Source organism: Coregonus clupeaformis, unplaced genomic scaffold (genome assembly GCF_020615455.1).
Source record: "Coregonus clupeaformis isolate EN_2021a unplaced genomic scaffold, ASM2061545v1 scaf0348, whole genome shotgun sequence".
Classification (NCBI taxonomy): Eukaryota; Metazoa; Chordata; class Actinopteri; order Salmoniformes; family Salmonidae; genus Coregonus; species Coregonus clupeaformis.
This window is the reverse complement of record NW_025533803.1, coordinates 178,867-198,034: the sequence shown is the minus strand read 5'-3', so window position 1 is coordinate 198,034 and position 19,168 is coordinate 178,867. Positions and strand designations below refer to the sequence as shown.

Below are 19,168 nucleotides of genomic sequence, written 5' to 3'. Positions count from 1 at the left end.
CTGACATTTTACATTCTTAAAATAAAGTGGTGATCCTAACTGACCTAAGACAGGGCATTTTTACTAGGATTAAATGTCAGTAATTGTGAAAAACTGAGTTTAAATGTATTTGGCTAAGGTGTATGTAAACTTCCGACTTCAACTGTATTGGCATATTTGTAGCTAATACAAGACACAGCACCGAGTTTGCTACATTGTTGCACTCGTTTCCAGTATAAAGTGCAACGGGAGGGGCTTTGCGCGCGTCCTCTTCTAGCCAGGTTAATGATCTACGAGACACGCTGCACCTGCACTACAATACAGTAACACAAACACCAAACTAAGCGCCCAGTGCAAAATTGTCATGGGTTTCTGTATTACTGTGGGTGTTCCACAGCTGGGTCATGAACTGTTACGATCATTCAAGTGCCCACTGCTTTTTTTTTTTTATTAGTACGTGTTATTACTTTTCTATTATTTATATATTTTCTTTCGCTCTGCATTGTTGGGAAGGGCCCGAAGTAATAATGTCACTGTTATTCTACACCTGTTGTATACGAAGCATGTGACTAATACAATTCGATTAGTCCAAAAGCTGGGCGCAAAAGAATGGCATTGTCAGAGGCAGAGGTAGCGGCAAGCAGTGCGACTGGACTTCAATCATGCGCACAGCTCTGCACTCTGCGCTCTCTGACATTGTAGTGGCGTGTTGCCGAATAGAAACGTGAACCACGAACTTTTGCCCTCTCTTGTGTGATGAGAAACAAAAAAAGAACCACAAAGAAGTGACCATGTTTTCGCAAAATCCGATAAGTAGCCTTGCTAAATATGTTTCGAAGCCGTCGGCCGTGGGACAGGTTGAGGTTTGTATGGTTGAATGTCAGTCTTCTTGCGCTGTTAGGACCGTTGTCCCAGACGGAGAAACCGTGGACCATGGGAGCGTAGCAAATCAGGCTGATCTGAAGGTAAGAAGAAACCGGTCAGTTAGTGTTTAAATGTTTACATTTATATTCCAATTTTAGATATACATGTATGGTGTTATACTGCACACAAAAATTATGAATTGATTTATAAATTATGAATTGATGTATTTGAAATCTGTGAAAATATTGTTTTGAGTCACGACAGTCAGACCATGTTGTGTGTCCATGTCACATCCCTTGACCCTTTGGTTGGAGGTTATTACTGTACTGTACATAGAACGCTCTCTCTCAGTTTACATTCCCATCAACAAACATGGAGTATCTCAGTATTTGTTTAACAGACAGTGTGAGCTGGGGCTTTCCTCATAGGACATACAGTAAAATAATTTTACAAAATGTATTGCCCATATGTGATACAAGGCCACGAGTTCATATTCATCAGATGAGGTGGTGTTATTTGTTATTGTATGGTAGCCTGTAGTTTTACCATGTTAGAAAATGGCATTGGCGGTGTTCACAATGACTGCCAATGCACCGAATGCTCCCTGGCCTCTCCTCTCCTCCACTTAGCCCGGCTCTTGAGTGTCAGATCCAGATGAGCGTTGACTCTAAGCAGAGTCACATTGTTACCGTGTGAGCAGGGTTACTTATGGTCATGTGGTCCTGGACCTGTTAGTAATGCATTGGGCTTTCAACCCCTCTGTTTTACACCAGCAGTCTCTGATCTGTGCGCTCCATCCATTTTAACCCTAACCCTAGCCCTCATATTAAAGCCACACTCCTCCACCTCCACTCCAGAGTAGGTCACTAACAATGTTGACAATGGAGAAATCATTGTGAAGCACCCATGACCTAACTTGCCCTCTGCTTCAAGCCTTTTTAAGGGGCGGCCACAAATCCAAGTCAAGATTTCCTTCAGCTGATTGCAATAAAATTTTTATGGCATCCAGTATTTAAAGGGCTATAAAAAATGTTGCTGCTTTGACTTCTGAAAACACTGAGCCTACATATAACTGACATGATGAAGTATGTGTATCTCTAACTTTTCTCTCTCTCCTGCTCTCATCCTCTACCTCTCTGACCCTCTCTTAAGGAGAAGGTGTGTCCCTGTGAGGCCTGGTGTCTCCAGAAGACGGCATATGAGAACCTGGCCTACGAGCCTGGGAGTCAGACTGAACTCTACCCCCAACCCCGGGCCCTCTCCCGGGCTGTTTTCCAGCTCTCTGGCCTCACCCCCAAGTCCTCCATCCAGGCCATCGAGAGCCCCATCGCTAGCCTGAAGGGAGTGGTGTCTGTCGACTTCTCCGCGGCCAGTGGCCTGGCTCAGGTGGACTATAACGCATCATCTATCTCTACCAGGGAGTTATCTCTGGAGATCCAGGCCATGGGCTACGGCATTGTGGACGTGGCTGGGGAAGAGGTGACTAAGATCGGGGAGACAGAGGCCACAGAGTCTCTGACGAGGATAAGGGTGGAGGGTATGACATGCCAGTCCTGTGTGCACTCCATCGAGGGACGGATAGGGACCCTGCCAGGGGTTCTGCACATCAAGGTGTCTCTGAGCGAGCAAGAGGCAGTAGTACGATTTCAGCCCCACACAGTGACATCTGAGGAGCTAAAGGAACAGATTGAGAATATGGGATTTGGCGCAACTCTTACAAACAAAGACACAAGTATCGATTGTGGGCAAGGGGAGACACCTGCGTCATCCTCCATCTTGGATTCACTGACTCAGACGTCATTCATTGGGATTGTAGGGATGACCTGTAATTCATGTGTCCGGTCCATAGAGGGGAAGATCTCTGAGATGACTGGGGTGTGTTCTATAGTGGTGTCGTTAAATGAGGAAAAGGGAACCGTCACCTTTGACCCCAATCTGACTCAGCCAGAGGAACTAAGGGCAGCCATTGAAGGCATGGGATTTGATGCTTCACTCATAGGTATGCTTAATTATTTATTTCACCTTAGAAATGTAACAACAATCACAAACTGCACTTTCATAATCACACATTTCTTTCACGTAATATGGTGAGGGGGGCAGCACAACTGAGTATGTACATTGTTGTACAGAATGCAGAGAAATGGATTACTTCAACATTCCAAACCCACCAAATTGGCAGTCTGGCAGTGGGGGGTATACAGTAATACTGCTTTCAATGGACAATGCTGTTCAAAGCATTCCATTTCCATCCAGCCTTGCTATTGGTGGAGAGCAGGCAGCGCTTGGGCACGTCTCCTTGGAAACGAGACAAGTGTGCTTTCTAATGTGGCATCAAGTGTTCTTGAATTACCCAGACTTGGGGCCAGTAAAACAAGCTTATAAACGGATTATGAAACGGTTTGGTTCTTTTATTTCCCCCCCTACACTGAAAGCACTCTCTCTCCAGCCATGCATAATCCATCCGACTAATGGTCTTGTTAATATGTTGTGTTCTTTTCTTCTAAAGAATCTGGTTCTGCAGAAACTCTACCAACTCCTCCACTTCAAAGACCAAAGACCCCCCTTTCCCCCTACTCCCCCAAAATGGCTCACAGTAGCTCTGACCTTACCAAGACTTCCATTAACGGTGGCTCTGGCTCTACCAAGATGGCCACTGCCGGTGAGGAGGGGAAGGTTCAGAAGTGCTTCATCCGTGTGACAGGCATGACCTGTGCCTCCTGTGTGGCCAACATTGAGAGGAATTTACTCAAACACAGAGGTGGGTGATGTTATCCTTTAGGTCACTGTCATTACCCATAGAGTCACTAAGCAGAACGCTTGACCTGGCAGTACAGTTTCCATCATGACGATAAAACATGATTTTGTGGTGATGCCACTTTCGCTAGCTAGGGGTTAACTGCACACCATTGTGTGTGTGTGTGTGTGGTATGTGTGTGTGTGTGTTCCAGGTGTCATCTCAGTGCTGGTTGCCCTCATGGCTGGTAAGGCGGAGGTGAAGTATGACCCTGGTTTTGTTGATGCCAAGCGGATAACACAGCTCATAGAGTGCCTAGGCTTCGGTGCCACGCTGATAGAGGACAACGCTGTTATGGACGGGAAACTGGACCTCTCTGTGAGTCCTCTTGTTGGCTGAGACAACATGGAGAAAGAAGAAATACATTTCTATGCTTGGTTAAATACATGTTCTATGCTTTGATGTGTAGTCCAGTCCTACATCGGCCCAAAGTATTGTCTGGTACAGCTGCATTAAGTTTCAATTTGTTTGGCTCATCTCATGTGTAGGTAACTGGGATGACGTGTGCGTCGTGTGTCCATAACATTGAGTCCAAACTCACCAGGACCAAAGGGATTCTAGAAGCCTCAGTTGCACTGGCAACCAACAAAGCCCAGATCAAGTTTGACCCAGAAGTGCTTGGAGCTCGTGACATCATCAGAATGATTGAGGTACAGTGCCTTGCAAATGTATTCATCCCCCTTGGTGTTTTTCCTATTTTGTTGCATTACAACCTGTAATTTAAATGGATTTTTATTTGGATTTCATGTAATGGACATACACAGTTGGACAATAGTCCAAATTGGTGAAGTGAAATTAAAAAAATAACTTGTTTCAAAAAAGTATAAAAAATAAATAACGGAAAGGTGGTGCGTGCATATGTATTCACCCCCTTTGCTATGACGCCCCTAAATAAGATCTGGTGCAACCAATTACCTTCAGAAGTCACATATTTAGTTAAATTAAGTCCACCTGTGTGCAATCTAAGTGTCACATGATCTGTCACATGATCTCAGTATATATACACCTGTTCTGAAAGGCCCCAGAGTCTGCAACACCACTAAGCAACGGGCACCACCAAGCAAGCGGCACCATGAAGACCAAGGAGCTCTCCAAACAGGTCAGGGACAAAGTTGTGGAGAAGTACAGATCAGGGTTGGGTTATTAAAAAAATTCCGAAACTTTTAACATCCCACGGAGCACCATTCAATCCATTATTAAAAAATTGAAAGAATATGGCACCACAACAAACCTGCCAAGAGAGGGCTGCCCACCAAAACTCACGGACCAGGCAAGGAGGGCATCAGAGAGGCAACAAAGAGACCAAAGATAACCCTGAAGGAGCTGCAAAGCTCATCAGCGGAGATTGGAGTATCTGTCCATAGGACCACTTTAAGCCGTACACTCCACAGAGCTGGGCTTTACGGAAGAGTGGCCAGAAAAAAGCCATTGCTTAAAGAAGGCGAACACGTTTGGTGTTCGCCAAAAGCCATGTGGGAGACTCCTCGAACATATAGAAGAAGGTACTCTGGTCAGATGAGACTAAAATTAAGCTTTTTGGCCGTCAAGAAAAACGCTATGTCTGGCGCAAACCCAACACTTCTCATCACCCCGAGAACACCATCCCCACAGTGAAGCATGGTGGTGGCAGCATCATGCTGTGGGGATGTTTTTCATCGGCAGGGACTGGGAAACTGGTCAGAATTGAAGGAATGATGGATGGCGCTAAATATAGGGAAATATTGACTTGAAGAATGGGCAAAAATCCCAGTGACTAGATGTGCCAAGCTTATAGAGACATACCCCAAGAGACTTGCAGCTGTAAAAGGTGGCTCTACAAAGTATTGACTTTGGGGGGTGAATAGTTATGCATGCTCAAGTTTTCTGTTTTTTTGTCTTATTTCTTGTTTGTTTCACAAAAATATATATTTTGCATCTTCAACGTGGTAGGCATGTTGTGTAAATCAAATGATACAAACACCCAAAAAATCCATTTTAATTCCAAGTTGTAAGGCAACAAAGTAGGAAAAATGCCAAGGGGGGTGAATACTTTCGCAAGCCACTGTAGCTACCTATAACTTGACTTTGCTGTCATGTCTCTTTAAATGTAGTTGTTGAATTTGTTTTTTCCATCACCAACCCCTTGTTGTTGTCCAATAATTGTTTCCAACACCTATGCATTCACATTGTGCAATTACAGTGTTGGTACAGTGGGGAAAAAAAGTATTTAGTCAGCCACCAATTGTGCAAGTTCTCCCACTTAAAAAGATGAGAGAGGCCTGTAATTTTCATCATAGGTACACGTCAACTATGACAGACAAATTGAGATTTTTTTTCCAGAAAATCACATTGTAGGATTTTTTATGAATTTATTTGCAAATTATGGTGGAAAAATAAGTATTTGGTCACCTACAAACAAGCAAGATTTCTGGCTCTCACAGACCTGTAACTTCTTCTTTAAGAGGCTCCTCTGTCCTCCACACGTTACCTGTATTAATGGCACCTGTTTGAACTTGTTATCAGTATAAAAGACACCTGTCCACAACCTCAAACAGTCACACTCCAAACCCCACTATGGCCAAGACCAAAGTGCTGTCAAAGGACACCAGAAACAAAATTGTAGACCTGCACCAGGCTGGGAAGACTGAATCTGCAATAGGTAAGCAGCTTGGTTTGAAGAAATCAACTGTGGGAGCAATTATTAGGAAATGGAAGACATACAAGACCACTGATAATCTCCCTCGATCTGGGGCTCCACGCAAGATCTCACCCCGTGGGGTCAAAATGATCACAAGAACGGTGAGCAAAAATCCCAGAACCACACGGGGGGACCTAGTGAATGACCTGCAGAGAGCTGGGACCAAAGTAACAAAGCCTACCATCAGTAACACACTACGCCGCCAGGGACTCAAATCCTGCAGTGCAAGACGTGTCCCCCTGCTTAAGCCAGTACATGTCCAGGCCCATCTGAAGTTTGCTAGAGTGCATTTGGATGATCCAGAAGAGGATTGGGAGAATGTCATATGGTCAGATGAAACCAAAATAGAACTTTTTGGTAAAAACTCAACTCGTCGTGTTTGGAGGACAAAGAATGCTGAGTTGCATCCAAAGAACACCATACCTACTGTGAAGCATGGGGGTGGAAACATCATGCTTTGGGGCTGTTTTTCTGCAAAGGGACCAGGACGACTGATCTGTGTAAAGCAAAGAATGAATGGGGCCATGTATTGTGAGATTTTGAGTGAAAACCTCCTTCCATCAGCAAGGGCATTGAAGATGAAATGTGGCTGGGTCTTTCAGCATGACAATGATCCCAAACACACCGCCCGGGCAACGAATGAGTGGCTTCGTAAGAAGCATTTCAAGGTCCTGGAGTGGCCTAGCAAGTCTCCAGATCTCAACCCCATAGAAAATCTTTGGAGGGAGTTGAAAGTCCGTGTTGCCCAGCGACAGCCCCAAAACATCACTGCTCTAGAGGAGATCTGCATGGAGGAATGGGCCAAAATACCAGTGTGGTCCTCTGTAGCTCAGCTGGTAGAGCACGGCGCTTGTAACGCCAAGGTAGTGGGTTCGATCCCCGGGACCACCCATACACAAAAATGTATGCACGCACGACTAAGTCGCTTTGGATAAAAGCGTCTGCTAAATGGCATATTATTATTATTATTATTATTATTACCAGCAACAGTGTGTGAAAACCTTGTGAAGACTTACAGAAAACGTTTGACCTGTGTCATTGCCAACAAAGGGTATATAACAAAGTATTGAGAAACTTTTGTTATTGACCAAATACTTATTTTCCACCATAATTTGCAAATAAATTAATAAAAAATCCTACAAATGTGATTTCTGGATTTTTTTTCTCATTTTGTCTGTCATAGTTGACGTGTACCTATGATGAAAATTACAGGCCTCTCTCATCTTTTTAAGTGGGAGAACTTGCACAATTGGTGGCTGACTAAATACTTTTTTCCCCCACTGTACATATTCTTACAACTGTTATACCTCTGTCTGTGCCAGGGGCTAGGCTTTGGGGCGTCTCTAATGAAAGCTGAAGGCTTTGGGAACAACCTGGATCATGGGGAGGAGATTCAACAGCAAGTATTTGTTTTGGTAGTCTTTAGATTCTGACTTGAGATACGTGTTCTTGAATCAACCTTGATTTGTTTTAACACACTCTCCTCTCTGCATGCGTCCTGTGTGTGTGTGTGTTCCAGGTGGAAGAACTCATTCCTGTTCAGTCTGGTGTTTGGGGTGCCAGTGATGGGTTTGATGATCTACATGATGGTGATGGACAGTCAGCACGGGGAACACGGTGGCTCTATGCCCGAGGAGCAGAACCTTCTCCCAGGCCTCTCCCTCCTCAACCTGGCCTTCTTCCTCCTCTGTACACCTGTCCAGGTACAGTAAGACCCTACCGAGCCCTACTACTGATTATCTACTGTATGTAGTAGTCCATGATATAATACCTGTAAGTCACATTTCTCTCTCTCTCGCTCTCTCGCAATCTCTGTCTCTCCTCTGTCTCTCTTTCTCTCTCTCTCTGTCTCTCCTCTCTCTCTCTCTCTCTCTCTCTCTCTCTCTCTCCTCCTCTCTCCCTCCCCCCACCTCCTACTCCTCCATCAGATCTTTGGGGGTCGTTATTTCTACATGCAGGCGTACCGCTCGTTGAGACACCGCACGGCTAACATGGACGTCCTCATCGTCTTGGCAACTTCCATCGCCTACGTCTACTCAGTTGTGGTCCTCGTCGTGGCGATGGCAGAGAGAGCCAATCAGAGCCCTGTCACCTTCTTTGACACCCCGCCCATGCTCTTCGTCTTCATCGCCCTGGGCCGGTGGCTGGAGCACATAGCAAAGGTACCTACTCTACTGTACTCTACTCTATTCTATTCTACTCTATTATATTCTATTCTACTCTACTCTACTCTACTATATTCTACTCTACTGTACTCTATTCTACACTACTCTTCTCTACTCTATTCTATTCTACTCTACTATATTCTACACTACTCTACTCTATTCTACTATATTCTATTCTACTCTACGCTATTCTACTCCATTCTACACTACTCTATTCTATTCTACTCTACTCTATTCTACACTTCTCTACTCTATTCTACTCTACTATATTCTACTCTATTCTATTCTACTCTATTCTACACTACTCTTCTACTCTATTCTACTCTACTCTATTATACTCTATTCTACTCAATTCTACACTACTCTATTCTATTCTACTATATTCTACTCTATTCTACACTACTCTACTCTACTCTATTCTACTGTACTCCACTCTATTCTATTCTACTGTACTCTATTTTACTCTATTCTACTCTATTCTATTCTGCTGTTCTCTACTCTATTCTACTCTACTCTATTATATTCTGCTGTTCTCTACTCTATTCTATTCTACTCTACTCTACTCTATTCTACTCTATTCTAATCTATTCTACAATACGCTACTCTATTCTACTCTATTCTACACTACTCTATTCTGCTCTACTCTATTCTACACTACTCTATTCTACTCTATTCTACTGTACTCTGCTCTATTCTACTCTATTCTATTCTATTTTACTCTACTCTATTCTACACTACTCTACACTACTCTACTCTACTCTATGCTACACTACTCTATTCTACTGTACTCTACTGTACTCTATTCTACTCTATTCTATTCTACTCTACTCTACTCTACTCTTTTCTGTTCTACTCTACGCTATTCTACTCTATTCTACACTACTCTATTCTATTCTACTCTATTCTACACTACTCTATTCTACTCTATTCTATTCTATTATATTCTACTCTATTCTATCTACACTACTCTACTCTATTCTATTCTACTCTATTCTATTATTTTCTACTTTATTCTACTCTATTCTATTCTACTCTACTCTAGTCTACTCTATTATATTCTACTATATTCTACTCGACTCGACTCTATTCTACTCTACTATATTCTACTCTATTCTAATCTATTCTACACTATTCCATTCTACTTTATTCCATTCTACTCTACTCTGCTCTATTATATTCTACTCTATTCCATTCTATTATATTCTACTCAATTGTATTCTACTCACTCTACTCTATATTATTCTACTCTATTCCATTCTACTCTACTCTATTATTTTCGACTCCATTCTACTCTATTCCATTCTATTCTACTCTACTCTACTATACTCTAGTCCATTCTACTCTACTCTGCTCTATTCTACTGTACTCTATTCCATTCTACTCTACTCTACTCTACTCCATTCCATTCCATTCTATTATATTCTACTCTACTCTACTCTACTCTACTCTACTCTACTCTACTCTACTCTACTCTACTCTACTCTACTCTACTCTACTCCATTCTATTCTATTCTATTCTATTCTACTCTACTCAATTCTAATGGCAGTGTTTCCCCTACCATTAGTTATGCGGGTTGCATTCCACTTTCCTTTACCTGGACCACAGCTAAAGCAGTTTTGGTTGGTAGTACTCCTGTTCCTCTCAGCTTTATGGATGGTTGATCACCAGGGGGTTATTGTAGGTCATAAACTGAAGGCTTATCCTGAGGTCGGCTGGTAATTCCCAGGTTTAATCAACAGCCTCTTACCTCATTGTCTCTGTCTGTGTTTCCTGTTCCTGTTCTGCAGAGCAAGACATCTGAGGCACTGGCCAAGCTGATGTCACTGCAGGCTACGGATGCCACTGTGGTCACGTTAGGTCCTGACCACTCCATCCTCAGGTGAACACAAACCCAGACCCATTTTCCCACAGTGAACACTTGTGAAGAATACATGTATTTTATATGATGTTTATTATTATTATATTGGCCTCATTTAATCAAACCTGCCTTAGCCATGATTTCTCTACAATCTGTTTATAGCTGTGTCCATAAACTATTCTGAGAATATTTCACCACAATAAATCTGTACTGTGTCTGTGCTGTGTGTGCGTGCATACGTGCGCGCGTGCTTGTGTCTGTACTGTGTGTGTCAGTGAGGAGCAGGTGTCGGTGGAGCTGGTCCAGAGAGGGGACATAGTGAAGGTGGTGCCTGGGGGAAAGTTCCCCGTGGACGGGAAGGTGATCGAGGGAAGCTCCATGGCAGATGAGTCCCTCATCACAGGTAAGAGCCGTTTTGTTGGGGAACCAATGGGCCATAGCGGTTTACTGTCATTATGGTCCTTTTGTGGTCTATTGGTGGTTGACTGTGGTCATCGGTGTTGTAGTGAAGGTAAAGGCATGTAAACGCCGGTTACGCACCTTTTTTTATTTAGCGCTAGCAAAATACTACTAAATGACCCATCTATCATGGAAAAATGCATTGAAAATATAGGTAGCATTACTTTATTCCCTGCTAACGGTGATCAGCGTTTACCTACTTATTTTCTTAACACTACGTCACTGGTAGTCATTGTGGTAATTTAGTGGTCTATATCGGTGGTTGTTGGGAATCATTGTGGTTCTTTGGTGGTCAATGTTCTCTCTGTGGTCAGGTGAGCCCATGCCTGTGAGTAAGAAGCCTGGCAGTTCAGTGATAGCTGGCTCCATCAACGCCCACGGATCTCTACTGGTGCAGGCCACCCACGTAGGAGCAGACACTACCCTCTGTCAGATAGTCAAACTAGTGGAGGAGGCACAGACATCCAAGGTAAACAAACCACTTTATGTCCAAGGTCAAGACTACATGTCTTTGATTGTAGGATACAGCTACCTGTGTAAATATAAGACAAGAACACAAGTTGTAGGTTGCAATATAATCAGTTATTGATGATATTTTCAAAGTATCTGAAACATCTCTTTTGTTGGACTAGGCCCCCATCCAGCAGTTTGCAGACAGACTGAGTGGCTACTTTGTCCCATTCATAGTCATTGTCTCAGTGCTAACACTGCTGGTCTGGCTGGTGATTGGCTTTGTCAACTTCCACGTTGTGAAGGAGTACTTTCCTGTGAGTAACCACAAGAGCTTATCAAACTCTTATCAAAGCCTTATGGCCTTATGTACTTTCTGAATGAATGAAGAGATCAGTCCTGAATGATAGTCTTAGTGTGTGTGTGTGTGTCTGTGTGTGTTTGTGTGTTTCCACCTCACAGGGTTACGATGAGAACATCCCCAAGACAGATGTTATTGTCCGCTTCGCCTTCCAGGCCTCCATCACAGTCCTGTCCATCGCCTGCCCCTGCTCTCTCGGCCTGGCGACCCCGACAGCTGTCATGGTGGGCACGGGGGTCGGAGCCCAGAACGGCATCCTCATCAAGGGAGGGGAACCGCTGGAGATGGCCCACAAGGCAATCCACCTCTATTTACTTCCTCCCAACCGAAACATGCTTCCTGTAAACCTCCAGTGTTTTCCAAACTGTAGTGTGGGCCGGGTACAGGGTACAGTCGGTTATGGTGACTTAGTGTGAAGCTGTACATGTATGATAGGCATTTTCCACTGCTAAAGCTACCACCAGTAACACAGAAAGGAAATGACAGTGTTTTTCGCTCCCTCCTTTCCTCCCCATTCAGATCGGTGCGGTGATGTTTGATAAGACGGGCACCATCACTAACGGTGTCCCGCGGGTGACGAGGGTGTTGGTGCTGTGGGAGAGGGCACGGCTGCCCCTGCGTAAGGTCCTGGCACTGGTTGGCACAGCGGAGGCCAGCAGCGAACACCCACTGGGGATTGCTGTGGCCAAGCACTGCAAAGAGGTGAGGGTATTTCATTTATATTGAAAAAAATATAAACACAACATGTAAAGTGTTGGTTCTATGTTTCATGAGCTGAAATAAAAGATCCCAGAAATGTTTCCATACGCACAAAAAGCGTATTTCTCTCAAATTTTGTGCACAAATATGTTTACATCCCTGTTAGTGAGCATTTCTCCTTTGCCAAGATAATCCATCCTCCTGACAGGTGTTGCATATCAAGAAGCTGATTAAACAGCATGATCATTACACAGGTGCACTTTGTGCTAGGGACAATAAAAGGCCACTCTAAAATGTCACACAACACAATGCCACAGATGTCTCAAGTTTTGAGGGAGCATTCAATTGGCATGCTGACTGCAGGAATGTCCACCAGAGCTGTTGCCAGAGAATTGAATCTACCAGAAGCTGCCTCCAACGTCGTTTTAGAGAATTTGTCAATACGTCCAACCGGCCTCACAACCGCAGACCACGTGTAACCATGCCAGCCCAGGACCTCCACATCCGGCTTCTTTACCTGCGGGATCGTCTGAGACCAGCCACACGGACAGCTGATGAAACTGAGGACTATTTCTGTCTGTAATAACGCCCTTTTTTGGGAGGAAAACTCACTCTGATTGGCTGGGCCTGGCCCATGGCTGCGCACATGCCCAGTCATGTGAAATCCATAGATTAGGGCCTAATGAATTGATTTCAATTGACTGATATCCTTATATGAACTGTAACTCAGTAAAATCGTTGCATGTTGTGTTTATATTTTTGTCCAGTGTATATCTACCAGGTATCTGTGCCTTAGCTGCTGTATAAACACAGACAAGTCATTCTCTTTACCCTGGATAGCTTCTCCAGGTCGTTGATATAAATGACAATGAATGTTCTCAGTCAACTTACCTGGTGAAGTAAGGGCTCAATAGAATTGAATAAAGAACTAATGTGTGTATGTGTTTGTCTGTCTTTGTGTGTGTATGCGTCTGTCCATATGTATATCAGGAGCTGGAGACAGATGTGCTGGGTTCCTGTAAGGACTTCCAGTCGGTGCCAGGCTGTGGGATCAGCTGTAAGGTGTCTAACATTGAGGAGGTACTGCTGGAGGGTGACCAGGGCTCCTGTCATACCCAGCAGGTCACACTGCAGGGGGCCACGACTGACGAGAGCAGCCTGGTCGGTGACACCGTGTCAGTGTCAGGTCAGTGTTGCTTTACAACATCACGGTTTTTACCGCTTTACTTTGTGGTTGTACTCATGATGTAGTTCCATTTGACCTCCTCTCCTGATGAGTGTGTGAGAGAGACAACAAGAGATAGACAGAGAGAGAGAGAGGTGGAGACGGGGAGAGAGAGCGAGAGACTGTAGAAAGTTGCCTAGACTTGAAGTCCACTCCATTGCTAATAATGTTTTGTGTGTTGTCCAGGTGCCTCTGCTAGCCCCTCCTATTCGGTCCTGATCGGGAACAGAGAGTGGATAAGGCGGAACGGGCTTCATGTAGGAGCTGACGTGGACGACGCCATGTCCAGCCACGAGACCAAGGGGCAGACAGCCATCCTCGTAGCTATAGATGGTACAGTCTCTGTCCAATGACAGACATTTACATTTTTGTCATTTAGCAGACGCTCTTATCCAGAGCGACTTACAGTTAGTGCATTCATTGTAAGATAGCTAGGTGGGACAACCACATATCACCATCATAGTAAGTATATTTTTCCTCAATAAAGTAGCTATCAGCAGTCAGTGCTAGTAAGGGGAAAAAGTCAAGTGTGAGTGTTAGTTCACAAAATATATAGTTTTTGTTGTTTGTTGTTTTTTTGGTCCAACAGAGGAAAAGCCTCCACATCCCACTGGGTCAGGTTATGGACACATACTGTAATAGTCCTGAACTGTGTTCCAACAGTTTATCTATGACCCTCAGGACTGTGTCATACTCCAACAGTGGTTTATCTATGACCCTCAGGACTGTGTCATACTCCAACAGTGGTTTATCTATGACCCTCAGGACTGTGTCATACTCCAACAGTGGTTTATCTATGACCCTCAGGACTGTGTCATACTCCAACAGTGGTTTATCTATGACCTCAGGACTGTGTCATACTCCAACAGTGGTTTATCTATGACCCTCAGGACTGTGTCATACTCCAACAGTGGTTTATCTATGACCCTCAGGACTGTGTTATACTCCAACAGTGGTTTATCTATGACCCTCAGGACTGTGTCATACTCCAACAGTGGTTTATCTATGACCCTCAGGACTGTGTCATACTCCAACAGTGGTTTATCTATGACCCTCAGGACTGTGTCATACTCCAACAGTGGTTTATCTATGACCCTCAGGACTGTGTCATACTCCAACAGTGGTTTATCTATGACCCTCAGGACTGTGTCATACTCCAACAGTGGTTTATCTATGACCCTCAGGACTGTGTCATACTCCAACAGTGGTTTATCTATGACCCTCAGGACTGTGTCATACTCCAACAGTGGTTTATCTATGACCCTCAGGACTGTGTTATACTCCAACAGTGGTTTATCTATGACCCTCAGGACTGTGTCATACTCCAACAGTGGTTTATCTATGACCCTCAGGACTGTGTCATACTCCAACAGTGGTTTATCTATGACCCTCAGGACTGTGTCATACTCCAACAGTGGTTTATCTATGACCCTCAGGACTGTGTCATACTCCAACAGTAGTTTATCTATGACCCTCAGGACTGTGTCATACTCCAACAGTGGTTTATCTATGACCCTCAGGACTGTGTCATACTCCAACAGTGGTTTATCTATGACCCTCAGGACTGTGTCATACTCCAACAGTGGTTTATCTATGACCCTCAGGACTGTGTCATACTCCAATAGTGGTTTATCTATGACCCTCAGGACTGTGTCATACTCCAACAGTGGTTTATCTATGACCCTCAGGACTGTGTCATACTCCAACAGTGGTTTATCTATGACCCTCAGGACTGTGTCATACTCCAACAGTGGTTTATCTATGACCCTCAGGACTGTGTCATACTCCAACAGTGGTTTATCTATTACCCTCAGGACTGTGTCATACTCCAACAGTGGTTTATCTATGACCCTCGGGACTGTGTCATACTCCAACAGTGGTTTATCTATGACCCTCGGGACTGTGTCATACTCCAACAGTGGTTTATCTATGACCCTCAGGACTGTGTCATACTCCAACAGTGGTTTATCTATGACCCTCAGGACTGTGTCATACTCCAACAGTGGTTTATCTATGACCCTCAGGACTGTGTCATACTCCAACAGTGGTTTATCTATGACCCTCAGGACTGTGTCATACTCCAACAGTGGTTTATCTATGACCCTCAGGACTGTGTCACACTCCAACAGTGGTTTATCTATGAGGTACATATACTGAACATGGGCTATGTTTCAATCCCCAGCATCAACCTCACCTTTCCGTGTTGTGGACATGTTCCATCTCCTCTTCCTGTGCGCTAGGTGTACTGTGTGCCATGCTGGCCATAGCAGACACAGTGAAGCCAGAGTCTGCCCTGGCTGTCCATACGTTACTCAGCATGGGGATAGAGGTGGTCATGATCACTGGGGACAACAGACGTACTGCTAAGGCTATAGCCACACAGGTAAGAGAAGGAGAGAGACGGCAGGCGTAGCACCTGGGGATGTGTGAAACGTGCTCCTCATTCTGAAGTGTTGCCACTTGTACCGACAAATTGTTCATTTTCTTGTGGCGCCGACTGGTAAGACGATTCGGGAGGGCGTGTGTTAGCAAGAGGGTTTGTAGCCTCGTTTTGAGCTGAGTCAGGAGGAAGCGGTACTCGCTAAGCAAGCAGCGTGGCGTTCATTACACACACGTCTGCATTGTGTCTCTGTCCCTCCTCCAGGTGGGCATCAGGAAGGTGTTTGCGGAGGTACTGCCGTCCCACAAGGTGGCCAAGGTGCAGGAGCTGCAGGAGAGGGGTCTGAGGGTGGCCATGGTGGGCGACGGGGTCAATGACTCGCCCGCCCTCGCCCGCGCCGACGTGGGCATCGCCATAGGGACGGGCACCGACGTGGCCATAGAGGCAGCTGACGTGGTGCTGATCAGGGTGAGGAGCAGAGTGGGGTTGGGGATGTTAACTACATACTAGTTACTTGTGTTGTGATCTACTTGAAAGGGAGAGATGAGGTCTACAGGCTGTATTTTCTGTCCCAAAGGAACTTTAGTTGTTTGAGTTTTTTCTCCTTTGTACGTAGAATGATCTGTTAGACGTGGTGGCCTGTATTGAGCTGTCCAAGAAGACTGTTCAGAGGATACGCATCAACTTTGTCTTCGCTCTCATCTATAACCTGGTAGGGATTCCCATCGCCGCAGGTGAGTACCAAATCAAATCAAATTGTATTGGTCGCATACACATATTCAGCAGATGTTATTGCGGGTGTAGCGAAATGCTTGTGTTCCTAGCGCCAACAGTGCAGTAGACTGTGTGTGTGTATTTGTATTTATTATGGATCCCCATTAGCTGCTGCCAAGACAGCAGCTACTCTTCCTGTAGGTGTCTGTGAGATGTCTGTGTGCATGTATCCATGTAGTAAAGCTGGGTTGTGCACTGTACTCCTCCAGGTGTGTTTCTTCCCGCTGGTCTGGTCCTACAGCCATGGATGGGTTCAGCAGCTATGGCTGCTTCCTCTGTGTCTGTGGTCGTCTCTTCCCTCCTGCTAAAACTGTGAGTGTATGCCTCTGCCCCTCTGTCTGTCCGTCCTTCCATCTATCTCCCTACCGATTTATTTCAACCAATCAAACTTGCCCTCCATACTTTTCAACATTCCAGATGGGAACTTTTACTGGACGTCATGCGAGCATTTTCATATCACTTTTCAAGTACCTCAATCTCTTCACTGTAAACTCGGTCCATTGAGAAGCGTTTCCATAGTAACCCGAGTAAAGCAGCGGTAGGGCCGCCCAGGGCAGTGTGTCCATGGTGTCTCTGTTGCAGCAGCCCACTCACTGAACACTACCCAGACTGAACACAGTGCACTTTGACCTCTCCGCTGTTAACGATTTGGAACCACTCCAACGCCCTCTTTATCTATCGCAAACAATGTAAACGTCTCCATCTTTCTCTCCTTTTCTGTTCCTTACATACCACTTAGTTTTATGTGATGTTTGTCTTACTCACTCACACGTTATTTTGCGTATATAAACACGGCACTTGTCCGTTTCAGGTCAAGTCTCTGTCTCTAACACTTTTCTCCCCATCCTCCTCTTACTCACTCTCTTTTACTAAAACTAACCTCAGTCCTCTCCTGCCTCCCCCTGCTCCAGGTATAAGAAAACGTCAATTGAGACGTTTGAGTTCCGGGCCCAGGGGAACATGAAGAGCCTGAGCCCCAGCCAGGTGAGCACCCACGTGGGTCTGGATGACCGGCGACGAACCCCTCCCTCCCTCCGCGGGGCCTGGGAGCGCCTGAGCCAGGGCAGCCGCCTCTCCGTGCCCATCTCCCTCTCCAGCCAGCCGGCCAGCCGAGGTCCATCCACCCACTCTCTCCAGGACCAGGACCGCTGCTCCCTGCTGGACCACGAGAAGGAAGTGGGCCTCATAGTGTAGCAAGGTGCCAGGGAGAGGAGGTTATGTCGAAAGGGAAACTACCTGTCCTATGGAAATCGTCTGATGGAAAGGTCCAAGGGAAACTGTCCACATTCCTTAGTCGTATCCTATTCATTATTAATTATTATGAGGAAATGTTATTAGTTTTCAACTTTTGGAGGGTGATTGTCATGTGTGGTGTGCCTACCTGTTGTCTGTTATGAGTGTGTTCTAATGATACATTTGTCTCTCCTTTGTCCCTGTAGTCCTTACTGTACAATTACCAAATATATTTCAGTAAAATCCACCAATGTTTCTGCTTTCTACTTCTCTTGCCTTGCTAGCCTATCTCATCACGCTTTTACAATACATCTCCAGCAACATGTACATTTAGGCCTATAACTAGGCCATACGTGTATAATCACCTTCTAATTCAAAGCATTGTGTTTGTAGAACCTCATTGGAAAGACTTCTACTACATCTTCAGAGCTAAAGAGATACATCATTCTGTGTCAGTGAGAGAATTGATCATTCATGTTGCATGGCCTGTCATGTCTTCACACTAGTGGTAGTAGATGGCGAGGACAGGGAATAGGTTACACCCCTGATGTACTCCCCTAGGGTGCATCTCAATAGTCTGCATTGGCTTCCTCAACTGTCTATGTCATCTGATTTACATGAGAGAACTGAGATGAATTTGGATTCCTTAGAAGATGTGATTTTCCCCTCTCCTTTACAAAGTTCAGGGTAAGAAGTGGGGTTACCAATCTCTGTCTACGTTGCATGATAATGAGGTCCACAAAATGCTCTCATCTTTCATTCAGTAAACTGAGAAGGCTTCTTCTGCTATTAAACTTGTATGTCTATTTCTAAACGATGTTACATAACTGGTTTAACCGGTAGGTGGGCAGCTGCAGGTAGCCTGCGAGAAGAAAAAACAGGATTTTAGGCACAACATTCAGAGAAACGCATTTGGACAATATTCCTCCTATTCATGAAAACATTGCACTCATTCATGCAGTTGTTTTAATAAACTACTCTGCGGGGGTGGGGGAGGGCGAGACTCTCCCTGATAAAGAAGAGGGGCTCAAGAATGCGGTTTCACAGAAGATGCTCAACTGAAACCGTCCGCATTGTCTCCTCATTCCACTTGTTTTGTTGTGCACTGATTCAAAAACAGAACATTTACACACATTGTCGCAGACTATTTCAGGAAGGCTAGAAGGTAAGTGATTGTAAATTGATGGAGTTTTTAGGTTATTAACAAGTATTTGCGAAGAGCATTTTTAATTATATCTAAACTGTGACA

General features: G+C 44.8%; 1 protein-coding gene across 1 annotated transcript; it reads left to right on the top strand.

Moving 5' to 3' along the window:
• The first annotated feature begins 657 nt into the window (after positions 1 to 657).
• Positions 658 to 18,166, top strand: LOC123484523 (copper-transporting ATPase 2-like). Its single transcript, XM_045214988.1, has 21 exons — positions 658 to 944; positions 1,996 to 2,842; positions 3,350 to 3,601; positions 3,792 to 3,955; positions 4,126 to 4,287; positions 7,637 to 7,713; positions 7,834 to 8,017; positions 8,243 to 8,476; positions 10,268 to 10,359; positions 10,614 to 10,741; positions 11,112 to 11,266; positions 11,430 to 11,564; positions 11,710 to 11,904; positions 12,128 to 12,310; positions 13,298 to 13,493; positions 13,719 to 13,865; positions 15,773 to 15,915; positions 16,177 to 16,380; positions 16,529 to 16,646; positions 16,896 to 16,998; positions 17,598 to 18,166. Exons 1-21 carry the CDS (start codon positions 771 to 773, stop codon positions 17,878 to 17,880), a joined length of 4,176 nt encoding a protein of 1,391 aa, XP_045070923.1. The 5' UTR covers positions 658 to 770; the 3' UTR covers positions 17,881 to 18,166.
• The last annotated feature ends 1,002 nt before the right edge of the window (positions 18,167 to 19,168 follow it).